Source organism: Rhamphochromis longiceps, linkage group LG19, assembly GCF_057381845.1.
Source record: "Rhamphochromis longiceps isolate RC_006_pf linkage group LG19, R_longiceps_female_GT1.1, whole genome shotgun sequence".
Lineage (NCBI taxonomy): Eukaryota > Metazoa > Chordata > Actinopteri > Cichliformes > Cichlidae > Rhamphochromis > Rhamphochromis longiceps.
The window spans coordinates 26982361-27000912 of NC_140575.1; the positions used below are offsets into that span (position 1 = coordinate 26982361).

Here is an 18552-nt window from a genome sequence, read left to right on the forward strand (position 1 = left end):
TGATCAGGATTTATTTGAAGTGTTACCCCATCTTTTTTCTTCTTTAAGAAACTGAAATGATGTATTGTCTTCATATGTACGCATATAACCTCTCTCAGACTGATTAAAGTCTCTAAATTTTCCCACAAATATGGATTTTCTGTCCCCTTTTTAACTCATGATTTTTTCCTCATCACCCCATACCAGTAGAGGCAGTCTGACATCACTGACTGAGTGTAGTTCTGTTGAAGATTTCTTCCTGATAACAGGTAGGCATCCAGGCAACTGCTGGCACACAGCTGAAAGAGTTTATTTGCATTTCCAACTTTGCTATTTAGGGAAATAACAATAGTCAGTTGTTACAAAGACCTGTAAAGTCAAAGATTGTGATTGGGGATTTTTCTCTATGGATGGATGGATGAGATAAACTTTTTTGGTTATTTGGAAGTACATAAATATATCTGAATTAACTTGAACAGTATGTTACAGAACAGTGTGAGTGCACTGAAGGCCCACCAGGAGCCACACTGTTTCTGAGGAGGAGCTGGTGCTGTGGTGTCCATGAGCTGATGTTGGATGGCATGTGATCAGTTGGTTAGCTGAGCTGTTTGCTAGATTAAGGCTACCAGACTTCACACACTACCTAAAAATTCTTCCTTGCTTGCTTACACTTCATTACTGAGTTCCTATACGTTTACATTTGCCAGTCAAATCATCTTTCACTTTTGCATCTTTATTTTTTAGTGCTTTTGATGAATGATTCAGACTCACAACCTTTCAAAAGGCACAAAATACTAAAAATAAAAACAGTAAAACTGTAAATGGAAACATTAAGCAAGAAATGTTACTTTAAAAAAATAAGTTCAAACACAGAGGAAACCACAACGGAGACATTTCTCTACAAAATGAAGTTCCCACTTCTGAAACTTCTTGCCCACAGCTGTTATTTTTCACCTTAGGTTTGCGAGCCAAATGTCAAAGAAGCAGCCAGTATGTGAGGGTGCATCTCATTCCACATTTCAGACTTTTCTAGTTCGTTTTGAATTAATTAGCCCAGCTTAAAGTAATTTATGTCAGCTGAAGCTCAGCTAATGTGGCCAAAGAACCATGAATAAAATTAAGCAAGAATCAGTATAACATTAAACGCCCCTTTCACATATTTTGAGAAAATCATAATTGATTGTAAAACACATAAGTTCTGAGTGAGGTGAAGCAAACAGACGCTACTTTTCTGTAATCTTTAGAAAAAATACAAATACATAATTTGAGATAATGATCAAGTATTCTTTCTGTCAGGTACATAACTTCATCCAGATAAGTTGTTGTTTGCTTGTTTGTTTGTTTTTTAACTGGTATACTACATGCTTATTTGTTTGTTTTTTATAGAAATTCATAAAGTCTACCAAACTAAACTTCTGTCTATAAACTGTTGGACAAAGACACAATTTCTATAGATTTGCTGCTGCACATCACCGCAATAACTTTTAAATCAGCCATATTTCAGCTTTAATTCGGTGGTTTGGCAAAGATTTTAATTAACGTAAGCACCTGTTAATTAAATTTTAATTACGTGTTTATGAATTAGCTGCATCAAACTGGCTGAAAGTATTAGCTATATTTATACATAGACCTTATTTACAAACATTCATTCTGTTTAGGAATAAACTAAGTCATAAATGCAGCCTAAAGATCAGACGATCTGTCTGACTTTGTTTGTTCCATCATTTGCACCAACATCTCTTTAGGTCCTATCTTGAAATTACAATGAAAGGTTTAAAAAAAACAAGGCCGCACTTGCCACAAAACAAAACTGTTTGTCACTGACTTCTCTAATTACATTTGAGGCTCTAATGAAGAACTATAAAAATGACTATAATAAAGTAAAATGTTTGTTAAACCTGCCGAATGTCATGGTCCTGGGCCATGTGGCCCCAGTATTCTTAGTTTTCATGTATTTTTGTATTTTGTTCTTTATTTAGGCCATGCTTCCTGGGTTGATCTGTTACGTTGTTCCTTATGTGTTTTCCCTTCGTGACTCTTACCCCCTGTGTGCCCCTCTGTGTATTTATGAGCCCTCGTCTCTCTTTGTGCTTTATTCTATGTTTTCCCCAGCCCGTTATGTCTGCGTTCTCCCCGTGCTCTCTCTCCTCCTGTTTGAACCTCTGTGTACTTCCTGCTTTACTTTGCCCATCTCCCATCAGTGTTACGTTCACTCCTGCCGTGTCTTGTTATGATTATCAGTGTCACCTGTGTTCCCCGTGTGCATCCACTTCCCCTGATCTTCCCTCATGTGTATTTAGTCTCTGTGTTTCGTACAGTCTGTGTCGCGTCGTCTGTGTTCTCACCCCCATGTTTTCACGATCAGTCTTTTGTGATCATCTTCGTCTCAGAGTTCTCTTAGTTTGTCACAGTATTAGTTTTCCCAGTTTAGTTATAGTTTAGCCACGCTATCCCTGCTGTGTTTGTATTCCTGGTCTTCAGTCATATTAAAGGCTCGCTTTCTGTTAAACTCACTCCCGTCTACTCACTTGTGTACGCTCCTGGGTCCATTACACACACCACCGCACGACCTGCCTCTGCAGACCGTGACACTGAACTAAAGTTGAAGGTCTGCACTTCAGTCGCATCTGAACTGTATGATTTAAAATTGTGTGGCGGGACAAAAAATCCCACTGAGGTTGAATATCTCTGTCTGGATAAACCACTGAATGGTTACAAAGCCAAACACCCCCAACAAAGAGAAACGCACAAACAAATGTTTAAATCACTGTGAAATATTTTATTTATTTATATTTATTTACAATTTTTATATAAGTTTCTATTAAACATAAACCAGGGCAAAGGGTGACTCTTTACCCTGAAAAAAAAAATGAAATAATAAAAATAAAATTAATGTTGATTACATGCCACTGATCTCCGCCTCACTGAGGAAACCTGCAAATGTAATCAATCAGTCAATAAACTGTGGGATGCACAAATATTTTTATATTAATCTGTGCACATGATCATAGGTTTGATATGTTTAAAAGGAATTGTTAATGAAATTGTTAAAAAAAAAAAAAATCTTAGTAGAGCTAGAAAGAAAAAGTAGTTTAAGTTTCTTCTGACCTCTTCAGACCAGAGGGTAGCTTGCTGCAGTAGCAATCCCACACTGGTTGGATTTGTTCCTGCTCATCTTAATGTATCCCTTGTCTCCCCATTCAAGACCCCAGCTGCAGAAAGAAACAAATTAATAAACATTTAGCAGATATAATATGTAACCGAATGTAGCGACGTAATAATCTACATGTATTACCTCTCAGTAACTATTAGAACGAGCATCAATCAAGTTATTTACCTGTTCTTGACCAGCCAGTAGTCATTTCCGTCCTCAGTACCATAACCCACAGCCAGCACACCATGGTCCAACTGTAAGCTGCTGCACTGGGGCTCATTGTACACTCCTAGAAATACATATCATTTAGACTGAGAGGTTTAAAAATAAATAAATAAATCTTCACATTTCTTTCTCTATATAAGATTTTTATTTGGCTCTTTCAACACAGTGTTTTACCTGATTCGTAGAATTGGAATGACATCTGAGAAGCATCAATGGCTACAGAAACGGGTCCGATGGTGGCCACAGCCTCTTTCAGGGCGTCTTCATCGCCTTTAGTCACATCAGTATAGCCGGTGGATGTGGCTCCAATATTATCAGGATTATAACGGCATTTTCCATCCTAGTCGAGAGAAAATTATCTACTGACACATTTTGCAAGTCGCTATTGTAAAAATATAAGAGATGAGAGCATTTACCAAGCGCTATAATTTTAAAGATAAATATAAAAGTAGTCAATAAATTGACCTTGATCAGATTTGCGTCACTAGATATATTTTTTCCACAAGGTGGCAGTAAAGTACACCAGTTGTTTGCAAGTCTATCATGAATAATTGTCTTTTCATCTCCAACTCTGTCATTTGTCAAGATAATGACAGTCAAGTGATGAACAATAACATTATAACATTATAATAAGCACATTATTCTCCACTCTTTTATTACCTCGGCCTCATAAGGGTAGGACTCCTCAGTGTCAATCCCTCCATTTGCTTGGATGTACTGGAAGGCGGAGTCCATCCAGCCTCCACCGCAGCCCTCATTGCCATAGTCTCCCGAGCAGTCGACCAGCTGCTGCTCGCTCAGAGACACCAGCTTTCCTGTCTTCCTGAAGTGCTGACCCTCCAGTGAGCCAGTCTGCAACAAGCGTCAGTCAGTTTGAAGCCAACAGTCGAGCAAAGTTTCCTGCTTTACAATAATAGAGAAGACTACGTTATATGTACTCACTGCACTGAAGGCCCAGCAGGAGCCACACTGCTTCTGATCCTTGACATCAGTGACATATCCCTTATCCCTCCAGTCAACAGTGTCGGGCAGATCAGTACCTTCAGGTAGTGTGAAGAAGGTAGAGCCACGGCGAGGCAGAGAAGCATTGAAGGAGTGAAGGCAGCCCTGGGAAATCACTCGCTTGTACTCTTCATTTTCCTGATGAAGAAGAACATAATTCTGGGCTTATTGGGTTGTTATCCAAAATGCTATTCTCTGTGTCATTCTCTGCTAATTGCAGTGAAAAATGCTGATGACCTACACATAAAAACTTAAACAGACATACAAACATACCATGTCAGCAAAGTAGGTCATGCCGAGGCGGTAGGACTTCAAACCCTGGTCTGCCAAGATGTTGTGTACAAGCACAAATTTGCGGTTGTTGAGCCAGATCTGCCTCCGGTGAGCCTCCTCTGATGGAGAGTGGTAGGATCTTTCTGCCATTTTGAAAAAACAATTGTCAGAAAGAGAATGAAGGAACCAGGATGAATCCTTAAATATTAACAATCTAATTTCCAGTAAGAGATTTTCCTTTATTCTAGTCTTATAATGTTTTACAAGCATGTGAGCGTGAGCAAGGCCAAATTTAAGGGTTCCTTTAAGACCACGAAACATGATGAATATCATTTGACAAAAAGCTCAAACAAATAGGAGAGGAAGAGTCTGCTGTCTCACCAAACTTGAGTTTCCAGGCATGAAACTCCAGATCTTCCAGAGAGATGCTGGCACAGCTGGCCACAGCCAGAACAGCAGCAACAACAAGCAGCAACTTCATCTTGACTGGACACAAGCAGAAAAAGACACAGATCCTGTGTGGTGTGCAGAAAACCAGACAGATTGTTTCTGATGCCTGTCACATCAGCTTTAAAATACTCTCTATCGTGATGTTGGATGTAACTTCCACACTACCACAGTATCCGCTCTACGTCCTGGTTTCTTTAACTTTCTGTTTCATCTCTCCTTTCTATTCTTTCTCAAATGAATGACTCTTTCATCATTCTGTCACTAAAAAGTGTAGTCTGTGTGTGCAGTTGTCTGTGCTGTAGCTACTCACCTGGCTCGATGTCAGTGTATGTGCTGAAGACTGAGGTAGAAGCACCTGTGGGTGTTGTAGAGCTGTCTGAGGAGTTCTTATATAGCCAGCTACAGTTATGACTACAGTATTCCAGTCAGGTGGCTGTCAGCAGGTCACAAAAAATATGGCACATGAAAGTCAATCATTGAAACAGACAAAGGTGGAGTTATACATTAAGAGGAGGATCGCACGATGACACTGTTTTGAGGAAATATTTTAGTCAACCTCAGCAAAAACACTGAACATTACTGTCATGAATCCTGTTTACTGCTTTTTTCTTTGGTTTTTAGGTTTTTTTGAGGGCATGATCAGTTTTGGTTTAGTCATATGGATTCACGTTCAACAAACACCATATGTCTGTATGTGTTATTGTTATGTGTTTTCCCCTGTAATCTGTTTCCCACCACAAAGAGATGGGAAGTCTCCAAAACGAACAACAGCAGAAAAAACAAACAAACAAAAACAAAGCAGACATACAGAAACAACACAGCGTGTGTGCTAATGTGTCATCCACCTGCGAGCTGAAACCTTAAGAAGAAACAGATTACATCATTCTGGAAAATATGCAAAATCCTCATAGAGGTGCTTTTATTTCTTGAAATTGTAGGTGGCACCTCAGCTAACACCCACTCAGTGAATGTTGTTTAATGAGTTACATGAATGATCAGGATGTATTTGAAGTGTTACCCCATCTTTTTTCTTCTTTAAGAAACTGAAATGATGTATTGTCTTCATATGTACGCATATAACCTCTCGTAGACTGATTAAAGTCTCTAAATTTTCCCACAAATATGGAATTTTTGTCCCCTTTTGTCTGAAAGTTTTCTTAAGGTTTTGAGCTACGGTGCAAACAAGCACACAGCCACACACAACTTCCGATAAACTCTATTCTGAGTTTGATATTGTTTGATTTATGATTCATGCGGGTTTCCACTGACAGTTATTCAACACTTCCTTTCTGTTTCCACAAACACATCCTGTTTTTAAGCTTGACTGTAAGGCCTGATTTTCTGGGCAAATCCCACCCATCTTTATCAGTGCAAATACAAAAATGTGCATTTTGTCTTTAAATTCTTCCCTGTAAGTAAGATATCAGCCTTTTTTTTTACTGGCAATTTATCTTCTGTAACTGACGTCTGTCTGTCTGGCTGACTAGTGGTCACAAGGCTTTCAGTGTTACGATAGCCATAAAGAAGATGTGGAGTGGGTGGGAAACTAAGAACTAAGCAAAAGGTTTACAGATTTCAAGGAACTCTTATTTTAGTTTATGTCATGCATCTGACATCCCAACTGAAAGCACAGATATCAGTATTTTGTACACAAGATTGGGGTTATTTCTGTCAGAAAAGTGCAAATAGTTTGAATTCTAATACCTCTGGATCAATAAAAAAAAAACAATATGCTGTTTTCTTTCTATGATAGAAATGCATAACTATTGCTACAGTGTAGCTTTGCAGTAGTATTATAATGCTTTATATATTTTCAGCAGTGGCTAATGTAAGGCATGAGAGGACAGTTCATTAGTGGTAGAAGAACACAGTTTTTGTTTCGTTTTTGTTTGTTTTTTCACTTAAGTGAAAGTAATACTACTCTGTAAAATATATTTAAAATTAAAGCCTGAAAGTCAAAATCCTCTAAAGTGAAAAAACCTATAATGTGTGAAAAAAAACAACTACAGCTGTTAGTATGGGAACCAGACAAATGTGTAGAGTCATGAAAACTATTCACAATAGACGATCGTAGACAAACATGAAGATTGTAATAGATAATAAAGTTATCTTTTTATTATTATTTTTTATTATTAGGAAGGTTGATTTTATTGATTTTATGTGTTTAATTATTTTATTATAATAAATAAATGTCATTATTTTTTTTCCTGGGGGGTGGCATGTCTCCCAGCTAGATAAATTAATCTCACATAGTATTAAAATGATTTGTTTTTATTGTGAAGTCCAGCAGAAGTGGTCAGGTGCAGCATAGCGTGGATGCATAACAAGTAACAGGTTCACCGTGAGTCAGCACAACAGCAATTACGAGGGTGGAAGTTCACAAATCAAAGTTTGCACATTTTTGTCTGCTTGTTTCGGGAAAAATGTGGAAGTAAAGCATGTGAACATGTTATGGTAAATGGGTCTAGGGACTTATCTGGAAAAATTAAAAGTGAAGAAAAAAAGTTTTGTGTGTGTTTTGTGATTTCTGCTACCACTTGTTTATACTACATCACATGTGTTTCTTGCTTCATTTTTATTTGTCTCCTTTAGCTTGCACATGATGATTGTATCAGTTAGATATTAAAAGTTAAAACAGCAGGAAAGTCACATGTTTAAGAAATTCAGATGAGTAAAGCACAAAACTCAAGTTTACTGTGTTTTACACTCAGTAATCAGGTTATAAGATTCCAGTTTATTTAAAGCAGGGAGGATGACAGTTGATCACTGAGTGAATCATATGATTATTAAAATAAAAGTTGAAGATTTGGATCACAAACATGTAGTAAATCTGTATTTGTATATAATGTGCCATTTGACTCTAGAACCTGTATCATGTGACTACCACCAATGAGCCATCATATGACTATTGTTTTGAATCTGGGTCAGCATAGGGTTTGTCTTATTATAAACTCTTACTGAAACCAATGCATAGTGCAAGTGAGGCAATCAGTGGTTCTCAGAAAGTGCTCAGTAATGTTGGCCACTAACCTTTGCTCCCATATGTTGAGATGTTGTCCTGAACATGTTGTTCTCAAATTTCTGTGCCATGTTTTTTACACATGATTATGTATTATTTTTTATTAACAGACAGTCTGTGCACATTTATGAAAATGTCTTTTCAGTGTAATGATTATATAGCTGGAGCAAATGCAAGGGGGTTTTTTTTGCATTGGGCTCGTTAGTAGCTATTGATAAAGCTATATATAATCAACCAAGTAATCAACAGTGACCTCTGTACTAAGAGATAATACTGGTCAAATAGTTATAAAAAATGAGCTAAAGTAGTTCTTGGTTTTGACAGTTGATCTGACAGGTGCTCTCCAGTAGTCACGGATAAATATGCAAAGCAATTTATTCGCTCAAAGAAGAAGCTCATGCTATTTTTTAATTCTTAATTTTGTGTTTTCATAGCTAGTTTTAGTTAGTGTTGCTGTAAAAGCGCCATAAACTGTGTCTTGGCTGCATTACAGCAGCTCAACCTGTTGTAAGTGTGCCCCGTAAAACCTTTATTTGTTGTTGGCTTTGCAGTGCTATAAACACACCAGGAGATGTCACTATTTCATTTGGAATATTTCAGTTTACTAACAAACATGGAAACCACCAAACCAAATCCACTTTCTGTTAGTAATAAAACTAACGAATCAGTAATTAATCAAATTAAGCTACAACTTTAAAATTAAAATTGATTTAACCTAATCTTGGTGTTATCCATAGTGAGTCAATTTATGCCTTCCTCATACAAACTACACTTGAATGTGCTGCTTCACATTATGTGGGATTTATTGACAGCCATGTACTGTAATGTGACAATATCTGTGGCTGCACACTTACTATGGATTAGATCCTGGAGGGTAAAAAAAAAAGAGGCTAGTGCCAGCAACAATACTAGCATGAAAAGGCTGTAAGGTGGTTGGAATGGGAAGCTGACAGGAAAGCTATCCCTGGTAAACTCTTTTAATTTTATTACTCTACATGTTTCCTCAGATTAAAGCCAATCACATAGTTGGCTGCTCTCTTAAGGGGGCGAGGGGTCACACATAACAGCCACTAAATTGTGACGGTGGCCAAGACTGGCATACCTTAGGGCATAATCTGATTATCAGATCAATAACACAGCAACATTTGGTGCATAGCTGGGATGGCTTGCTTCTTCTCTGGTTACACGTGGCTGGCATTTGCCACTCATTCCCACTTTATAGGTGACAAAGTGTGAATGCAAGCAGGAATTCAAATGGAAGGCCTTTTAAATAAGACGAGGTGCACAGCGTAACCTTGATCACATCTGGCTCTGCTACTGTATCTGGGAATCAGACAGCTATGAAAATGTCAGGGCACCCAACAAGTGTGGAAAATTAGTGTCAAGCTCTCTAAGTTTGTGCAGCTTCCCCGCTTGAAAGGGATTGATGCATCTACCACAGGTGTTTAACTGGGTTTCACTCAATGACCAGGCAGATCTTTTGTTTTCCTTTTCTTTAATCTTCTTTTCGGCCACAGTCAGCCATAGGTGAAAAACCTTTAAATACAAACCAAAAAACCAAAATACAAATTATGTTTGTTATCACACATCTGCAAATATTGTAAACAATCCCAAACACATTTTCTTTTTTAAACACATCAATGCAGTGCGCAAGCTTTGTAGTACAATATTTACTTGAGTATTTTTAAATGCTCAAATTATGTAATTCACTAGCAATTGTACATACACCTTGAGAAATACTGCTTTCTATTAAAGTGCTAAATTAAATAATCAATCTGCATTAGAACTTGAGCAATAACAATAGTATTTATAACCAGCTTCTCTTAACCATATGCAAGCATTAACAGTCTTCCATATGCAGACCAACAATAAACAATGGTGCCGCTCGTAAACAGGCGACCAACTCACGGCACAGTGCTAATGCTACGTAAGCTAGCGGCAGCCGCGATTCTTTAGCAACTCGCTTCAAAGTCTTTTACCATAGTCAGCAACCATTCCCTTACCGGCTGCCTCCCTGGCTTTGTAGATACTTCAGTTCCACACAATATTCATGTTGGCAACAACTTATTGAAAGAATTATGCTGGGCTTTTCCCGAAAGTGGCAACTTCCTGTTGCTCCCCAGTTCGCCTTCTTTTTCCTTCCCGACAGAAACCCAGACACAAGATTAGTTCCGCCCTCCAGTCTGTCACGTTTACTTTTTTTCCTCAGGGCTCTCCACCTCCTACTCGGTTTGACTTGACACCTCCCACTCGATCTTCCCTTGGAACACAGGAGATCGCCAAGTTCACAAGCAAACCGCAGTTTAACTCATCCCATTTAAGCATGACACTGACGACTTGGTCCCATTTTGCTCCTCCACAGGTAACAGAACAACTAGACGTCTGACGTCTCTATGAAGGATGGTAGCTTGAGCCACTGGAGTCGCTCCTCTTGAACTAGAGCTTAAGTCCTCCGCCCTCAAGGACTTAGCCACAGAACCACTGTAACTTGGGCATACCCGGACATTGACGTCCCTCACAATACCCTTTTTGTCTGGATTAGTGCTGACAACTATGCCCATTTTGAAGTGCCCTCTCAGCGCATTCTGATCACTTAACCAGACGACATCTCCAACAGTGACATTTCTGTGTGCAGTGTGCCACTTGCTCCTTACAAACAAATTAGGGCCAGCAAGTTGGCTCCAGGACCTCCAAAACTTGCTCACTTCTGCCTGGATTGCTTGAAGTCTCTTATAGGGGTAAACGGAAAAGTCAAACATCTTGAAGTCCCCACTTTGAGATGCTCGACCAAGCAAAAGACTGTTGGGTGTGACGTAATGAATGCAACCTTCCCGACTCTGTACTCTGGCATCAATCGGGCGCTCATTTGCAAGGTTAGCTGCCACATGAAGAGCTGTCTGGAACTCACTGTAACTTAGCCCAGACTCCCTTCCAAGACTCTGGAGTGCTCTCTTCACAATGCGCACAGCAGCCTCAGCAGCTCCATTTCTATGTGGGGAATCAGCCGGATTTACTTTCCACATCCACTCTGTTCCATTCTTTGCTGCAGTCTCCTCCAAGACAAACTTATTCTGACTTTCCAAGAATCCGTAAAGTTCCTTCAAGACAGACTTTGCTCCTACGAAATTAGTACCTGGGTCTGACCAGATCTTTCTTGGATGTCCTCTAATTGCTGTAAATCTCTGGTAAGCCATTAAGAAGCCTTCAGTCGACAAGGAATTTACTAACTCCGTGTGAATCGCTCTGCTGGCCATACAACAGAATACAACCCCCCAAACCTTTATCATGACTCTTTTCTTGATGTCATCCTTCACTTGGTAGGGTCCAAAGAGATCCACTGTTGTGAACTCAAAAGGTAAAGCAGGTTGAGTTCTTTCCGGAGGTAAGTCGCCCATTATTTGCCGGCAACTCTGTGCTTTTGCTTTCCGGCAAACCACACAACCATCCACAACTTTTTGAGCAATCCTTCTCCCTCTTATGACCCACGCTTTCTTCCTCATTCTGAGCAGGGTCCCAGCAACTCCCTCATGACTCTCATTGTGGGCCTCCCGAGCCAACAGTGTAGAGATCCAAGCATCATAAGCCAAGATGGGAACACTAACCTGGTCTTTCTTAAAAGCTTGCACTCGGCCGCCACAAACAAAGAGCCCAGAGCTTGGGTCTTTGTATACAACCAGTCTATCTGTAGTAGTGCTTGGGAAGACAGCGCTGTCTTGTGCTGCAAGGAAGATGTCTCTTAGGGCATCTTCACCTTCCTTCACCGAAATTACTCCTACCAACGGGACTGCCTCCCACTTTGGGTCATTAGCAGCTGGATGTCCCCCAAGAAACTTTCTAGCTGCTCTCCAAGTCCAAGCAACTGATCTAACTAATCGAGTTAGGTCACTGAACCGCTTGACATCTACAAGGTTCTTGATGACTGACCCCGCAGGTGGCCTTCGCTGCTCTCCCTGGGCCTCAGCAGCCCGACTTCGCTTTTCTTCTTGCCCTTTTATCTCGGCCCTTGTCAAGGCAGCGACAAACGCCTTTCTTTGCAGCTTATTGACGTTTTCTTTGGCAGTGGTGGCTAACTCTTTAGCTGACCTGACTGGCCACTCGCACACCGGCAAACTCAAGAACTTTGGACCATTTTGCCATTCTGAGTCTTCATCTAGATCCCTGGGACTAGCTCCTCTTGTGACTACATCCGCAATGTTCTGAGGGCCAGGAACCCACCACCAATCTTGAATCCTTGTGCTGCTCTGTATTTCTCCAATCCTATTTGCAAAAAAGGTCTGGTACCCATAGCTCTCCCGCTGTATTGCCCCAATGACGGTTTGGCTATCGACAAAGTGATACCACCTCTCAACCTGAATCCGGCTTTGCGCCTCAAAGTATTTCTTTAGGCGTGAGCCAAACACTGCCCCACACAGCTCTGCTTTGACAACATCCCCTTTGTGGTCCAATGGTGTTAACTTAGCTTTGGACTCCACCAACCTGATGATTGGGCCCTGATCTGAATTCCACCTTAAGTACAACACTGCCCCATAGGCTTGCTCACTTCCATCGGAGAAAGTAATTGCCCAGGGTTCTTCGGTGAAGCACGGGGGAGTTAGCGCCCTTGCAAATGTGACTTTGCTGAGCTGGGCATACTCCTCAAAAAGCCTAATGGCGTCCTCCCTCAGGGCATCTGAGAGCGCCATATCCCAAGTGTCCTTGACCAAGCAGCTTTCTACTTTTGTCTCTTGGAATGCCCTGCGAACTAAGATTGCTCCTTTTTGCTTTGCAGGAGTGACCAAACCGACTGGGTCATACAACCCTGACACTTGGCTGAGAAGCTCTCTTCGCGTCAGTGGGTTTGGCGTGTGGGTCTTAATCTGCTCCTGGGCAAGGTCTTGGCCAACTCGCATCTTTTTCTTCCTCTTGGAGAAGTTGATTGCTACCATGACATGAAGCTTGTCTTCTTCCACTATGTAACCCAGACCAAGAGCTTTGCTTTCTTCGTCACGCATTTGGTTTGGTAGGACAATGGTTTTCATTCTTGTTTTCTCACCCTCGTCATTGCGCTTCCTCCTCCCACTTTGACCAGACAAGACCCAAGGTTTCAGCTCAAATCCTCCAGCCTTTAGGATCTGCTCAATGTTCTCCGTAATGACTTTTAGTTGGTTCATGTCATTGTGAGAGGTAAGGATGTCGTCGACATAGCTGTCTTGCTGGAGTACACGACGTTCCTCCTTGAGGTGGGAAAAGGTAGAAAGGCTGGCAGTTTCACGCATTGCCAGCTGTGCAATGCATCCTGCCGGTTTATCTCCAATGTTCACCCTTGTGATGGCATATTCCTCTAGCTCGTCATCCTCAGAGTCCCGCCAGAGGAACCTATGCAGATGCATCTCTTTGTCTTCTAACCAAACTGAATTGTACATCTTTTTTATGTCACCAAGGGCTCCGTACACTCCGCCCCTGAATCTGAGGAGAACTGCTCGAATCTGGTTGAGGACATCTGGACCCTTTATTAGCAGGTCGTTCAAGCTCACACCTCTAAACCTCTGGCTGCTATTCCACACAAGCCTCACTGGAGTTGTAACAGAGTGGGGATTCGGAGCAATGAGGTGGCTCACGTACCACACTGGCCCATCCCAGTTACTGATCATGTCCTTGGACAACTTGACTGCGGCTCCACGCTCCACCATGTCATGCACCTGAGCGGCATAAGCAGCTTTCCATTCAGGCTCCTTGGCCAATTGTTTCTCTGTCCGGAGGAATGTGCTCTCAACTCCTTTTTTGTTATCTGGTAAGGATACTGGATCTTCAGCCCAAGGGTATCTGGTATGCCAGTGTGGCTCGTCGCTGTGGCCATCACCCGTGACATAGGTGAGTCCTTCTCTTATTATTTCAAGCTCTCTCTCCTCGGCCAGTGTCATTTCTTTCCCACCTGGCTGGCAATTTCCGCAACGACAACCCCCACACTTTGGCTCACATGCAGCACCAATACTATCCCACTTCCACCACTCTAAGAATCCTCGACTGGTGGTTGAGGTACTTGACCTCTGAAGCTTAGCAGGAACATGCTTCCTTGTTGAAGACTGGTCCGAGGCCTCGCCAATGAGCTCCTCATACTTGACAGCTGCTGCTCTCATTGACCTGGCAAAGTGTGTCTTGGACATGTGGGCAGAGACAGTAAGCTCCTCGAAGAGCTCAGGGTGAGTTCCCCCAACTGTCTTTCCAAGTGGCCCATCCCATAACACAAGGTCACCGATGACTCTGCTCCTCTGAGGCGCTAGCCGACCTTCTTTATGACTTATAAGCAGATGAATGTCTTTCGGTCTTACAAGATCGTTGAGTGGTATATCCGGAAAGAACCTTTGTAGCTGACTCGGTGTGACATGTTTGTGGACTTCTGCTATGCTGTCGAGTCCATAGCAGACCAGTTGGTGTGACCTAAGGGTGCCTCTAGGCGTTCTGACTCGGATCTTTAAAAGATACCGCCTTGTTCTCACGTGCGTTTTCATTGCCCCTACTCCATGAACAACCAGAGTGATTTCTTCACTTCTTAGGTTAAGACTGCTTGCAGCCCTGTGGGTTATATAGTTGGTGTCAGAAGCCAGGTCAATTAATGTCCCAATCTTTTGCCCAGCATTAGCTGTGACCTCAAGGAGCATCATGATTACTGGCAGCTCTCGAAGCCCACCTTCAAATAGGAGGCTTGGCTGCTCCTTGGTGGTGCTGCATGTCCTAGATGCAGTGTTTGAAAACACATCCCTGCATTCTCTTGCCAGTTCAGGTGACAGTTTTCTGAGGAACTCCTCCTGATCCTCTGTACATTTCCTGCTGACCTTTCCTCCCTCTGGATCAGATCTATTTTGCTTCCCTGCTGCACTTCCCTTCCTCACCTCAGCATTAGGGCATAGGTAGTAATGGTGCTCCGCAGCGTGTGCTTCTTTGCAGCCTGGGTTTTTGCACAGATAAGTGGGTTTGCAGTATGACCCTTTGTCATGAACGTCGAGACAACTCCAGCATGCGCCTAGTTTCTTAATTGCGGCCTTCTTTTCTGCAAGCTTTAATGTCTTAAATTGCCTGCAGAAGTAGAGTTTCTTTTTATGCTTTCCATCACCGCAGACCACACACCCTTCATCACTACCTGATTTGGTGAATTTGGTTCTGGAATGTTTCAGCTCCACTCTTTCTCGCTTACTTGGCTCTTCCTCTCTCAGATGATCAAGCTGTTCATATATGGTTTCTTGCTCTTTGAGGAATTCCAGAAGACTATCAAATCGTTTTTCTGGGGTGACCGTGTTTCTACTGTCAGCAACATAAATAAGCCACTCCTTTTTGAGTGTTTCCGGAAGTTTACTTTCAATTGACTTTGTCACCAGTGGGTTTTTTATGGCCCCCGTGTCACCAAGGTCAACCAGGTCTTGAAGTGCCTTCTCCACAGCTTGAATTAATTCCACTATTTTTCTTGGCTGGTGGCTCTTGACAGCTGGCATTCTCTGTAACTCCTCCACTATTTCAATAGCAATTGATGTTTGATTGCCGAACCGATTCTCCAAAACACGAAAGATGTCGTCTGCAGTGTTGTAAGTGGTGAGTCGAAGTTCTCTCGTTATTTTCTCATCCACACTATCAAGTAGCTGAAACTTTTTGATCTCTTTCGAACCAGATGGCTCCGCCTGCCCCTGAAGAACCTCCCATTCCTTCTTCCATCTGTGGAAGTCTCGTTTATTTCCAAGAAACTTAGGAAGTGCTGTTGGTTTCAGCTTGATGATTGGCATGGGGCAGCTGGAGGTAACTGGCAATGATGACAGGTGATCAGCATCCTCCTTTATTCTCATCTCCAGAAAGTCAGCTTTTCTGGAAACCAGCCTGGGGACGCAGAGTTCCAGCTTCTGTATATTGCTTTGAAGATCTCTCCGAATACCTGATGGGATCCAATGCTTCCACTTGCTATACCTCTCCTTTGCCACTCCCACCAGTTCTTTCAGGTGGCCAAGAACGAAATCATACACTTCATAATTACCGTCAGGCGTAATGGCAGCAACATGTTCACACTCAGCCTCTGCTGCCTGTAGTGCTGTGGACAATTCTGCACTTCCAAAGTTGGCCCAGAGAGCCTCTCTGACTAGGGTTTTTATTTCCTTCAGTTTTAACTCACATTCACTTGCAGTCTTTGCTAAGTCGGCTCTCTGCTGTTCTGTCAGCACAGCTGCTTCACTTGTGTCAGGCTTTGCCTCTAGCTCTGTAATGAAACCGGCCTCTAGATCATCATTGGCCTCCATGACTTTCTCTGCTTCCATCGTCAGTCTATTGAAACTGTCTTTGAGTTCTTCTTCAGTCATATCCTCATGCGTCCTCGTAATGCTATTAACCAGACGAGAGAATGATCTCTTGGCTGTTGCCCTCACTCCTTTGAGTTGTTCAACTGACTTTCCAGCAGCTTGGTCTGCCATTTTTGTGTGCTCAGGCTTGAACTGGGGTTTATTTACTAATGGGAATGGCACATGCAACTTGAGGGATTCTCCGAATTTCCTCTTTGCACTAATTATTCCCTTATCCCAGGACTCCAGGTCATTTTTCCCAGATTTGATTTCCCGGTTTTTCACTGTCAAGCTCTCTAAGTTTGTGCAGCTTCCCCGCTTGAAAGGGATTGATGCATCTACCACAGGTGTTTAACTGGGTTTCACTCAATGACCAGGCAGATCTTTTGTTTTCCTTTTCTTTAATCTTCTTTTCGGCCACAGTCAGCCATAGGTGAAAAACCTTTAAATACAAACCAAAAAACCAAAATACAAATTATGTTTGTTATCACACATCTGCAAATATTGTAAACAATCCCAAACACATTTTCTTTTTTAAACACATCAATGCAGTGCGCAAGCTTTGTAGTACAATATTTACTTGAGTATTTTTAAATGCTCAAATTATGTAATTCACTAGCAATTGTACATACACCTTGAGAAATACTGCTTTCTATTAAAGTGCTAAATTAAATAATCAATCTGCATTAGAACTTGAGCAATAACAATAGTATTTATAACCAGCTTCTCTTAACCATATGCAAGCATTAACAGTCTTCCATATGCAGACCAACAATAAACAATGGTGCCGCTCGTAAACAGGCGACCAACTCACGGCACAGTGCTAATGCTACGTAAGCTAGCGGCAGCCGCGATTCTTTAGCAACTCGCTTCAAAGTCTTTTACCATAGTCAGCAACCATTCCCTTACCGGCTGCCTCCCTGGCTTTGTAGATACTTCAGTTCCACACAATATTCATGTTGGCAACAACTTATTGAAAGAATTATGCTGGGCTTTTCCCGAAAGTGGCAACTTCCTGTTGCTCCCCAGTTCGCCTTCTTTTTCCTTCCCGACAGAAACCCAGACACAAGATTAGTTCCGCCCTCCAGTCTGTCACGTTTACTTTTTTTCCTCAGGGCTCTCCACCTCCTACTCGGTTTGACTTGACAATTAGAAACAGACCGAAAAGCCCTCATCACAGATATGTTACCTGACACCTGGAGTCTTCCCATGGAGCCAAATTTCTTCAGGCTAATATTAGTATTTATTATCTAGAAATATTACTCTCTTATATTCATGTTGCTAACATCGTTCAAGGTAAACATTTATGAGATGTGACAATGAACCATAAAAATATTTATTGACATCACATTCTTGGACACGAAAAAATGAGCACACCGAAAAAATAATCCCACAAATATTAAGAAAGCCAAAATTCAAAATTTCCACGAATGACAGAGAACAAAAGGACTAAAATGGAACAGCATCAAATTGAAAGTTCAGTTTTACCTGATAGTTCTGAGCAAACAAATCGTGGTAGATGCGAGAGATATTCTCCACATAAGATAGATGATAGATCTGGTATGGTCAGCTTTATCACCGCTTTTAAAATATATGTATATATATATATATATAAAGCACAATCAGCTTGACACAAAAAAATTCAGAACACTGGCCAACCTAATATTTTAGAAATGCACATAAACACCAATAAATATAAACACTTTATTTCAGAGAGCAGTATTATATAATAACAAACACAAAAGGCCTCATGATAACAGTCACAGAGCTTAAACTGCCATAATTGCTGCTCTTGTTTATCACTGAATGTTGCATTTGTGAAATGCAGATAAGTGGATAATGAAAACCACTGTACCAACACAGAGCATGAGACAGAGATAACCAGGGACATTGGAGGAAATCCCTACTCTCTGCTATTCATCCCTCTGTCCCTCCATTCATCCTTCCATCTCTCTGTCCTCTGCAAAAAAAAAAAAAAAGAAGTCTGTTGTGATCCTGTCTTTCTCAGTCCAAACAGGTCACTGTGGCTCCCACCTTGCCAAGGTCTGTGCAGTGACAGCAGAGGGAGACCAAAAGAGCTGAGAAAAAGAGAGCAACAGCACAGATTACAGACAGTTCGGACACTCTCCCTCTCTCGCTCCCTCTTTCGCTTTGCT

General features: G+C 41.5%; 3 protein-coding genes across 3 annotated transcripts; all 3 read right to left on the minus strand.

The window, feature by feature from the left end:
• Window positions 1-2849: 2849 nt before the first annotated feature.
• Window positions 2850-6893, minus strand: LOC146646924 (procathepsin L-like). The gene is made up of 9 exons (XM_085391302.1): window positions 5394-6893; window positions 5015-5119; window positions 4634-4776; window positions 4301-4498; window positions 4019-4210; window positions 3533-3698; window positions 3317-3422; window positions 3088-3191; window positions 2850-2913 (listed from the first exon to the last, which is right to left on the minus strand). Exons 2-8 carry the CDS (start codon window positions 5112-5114, stop codon window positions 3092-3094), a joined length of 1005 nt encoding a protein of 334 aa, XP_085247428.1. The 5' UTR covers window positions 5115-5119; window positions 5394-6893; the 3' UTR covers window positions 2850-2913; window positions 3088-3091.
• Window positions 6894-7925: 1032 nt separating this feature from the next.
• LOC146646925 (uncharacterized) lies at window positions 7926-14819 on the minus strand. The gene is made up of 2 exons (XM_085391066.1): window positions 10106-14819; window positions 7926-9638 (listed from the first exon to the last, which is right to left on the minus strand). Exon 1 carries the CDS (start codon window positions 14741-14743, stop codon window positions 10406-10408), a length of 4338 nt encoding a protein of 1445 aa, XP_085247192.1. The 5' UTR covers window positions 14744-14819; the 3' UTR covers window positions 7926-9638; window positions 10106-10405.
• Window positions 14746-18456, minus strand: LOC146646926 (uncharacterized). The gene is made up of 3 exons (XM_085390740.1): window positions 17306-18456; window positions 14837-16838; window positions 14746-14769 (listed from the first exon to the last, which is right to left on the minus strand). Exons 2-3 carry the CDS (start codon window positions 16526-16528, stop codon window positions 14746-14748), a joined length of 1716 nt encoding a protein of 571 aa, XP_085246866.1. The 5' UTR covers window positions 16529-16838; window positions 17306-18456.
• Between the last annotated feature and the right edge of the window lie 96 nt (window positions 18457-18552).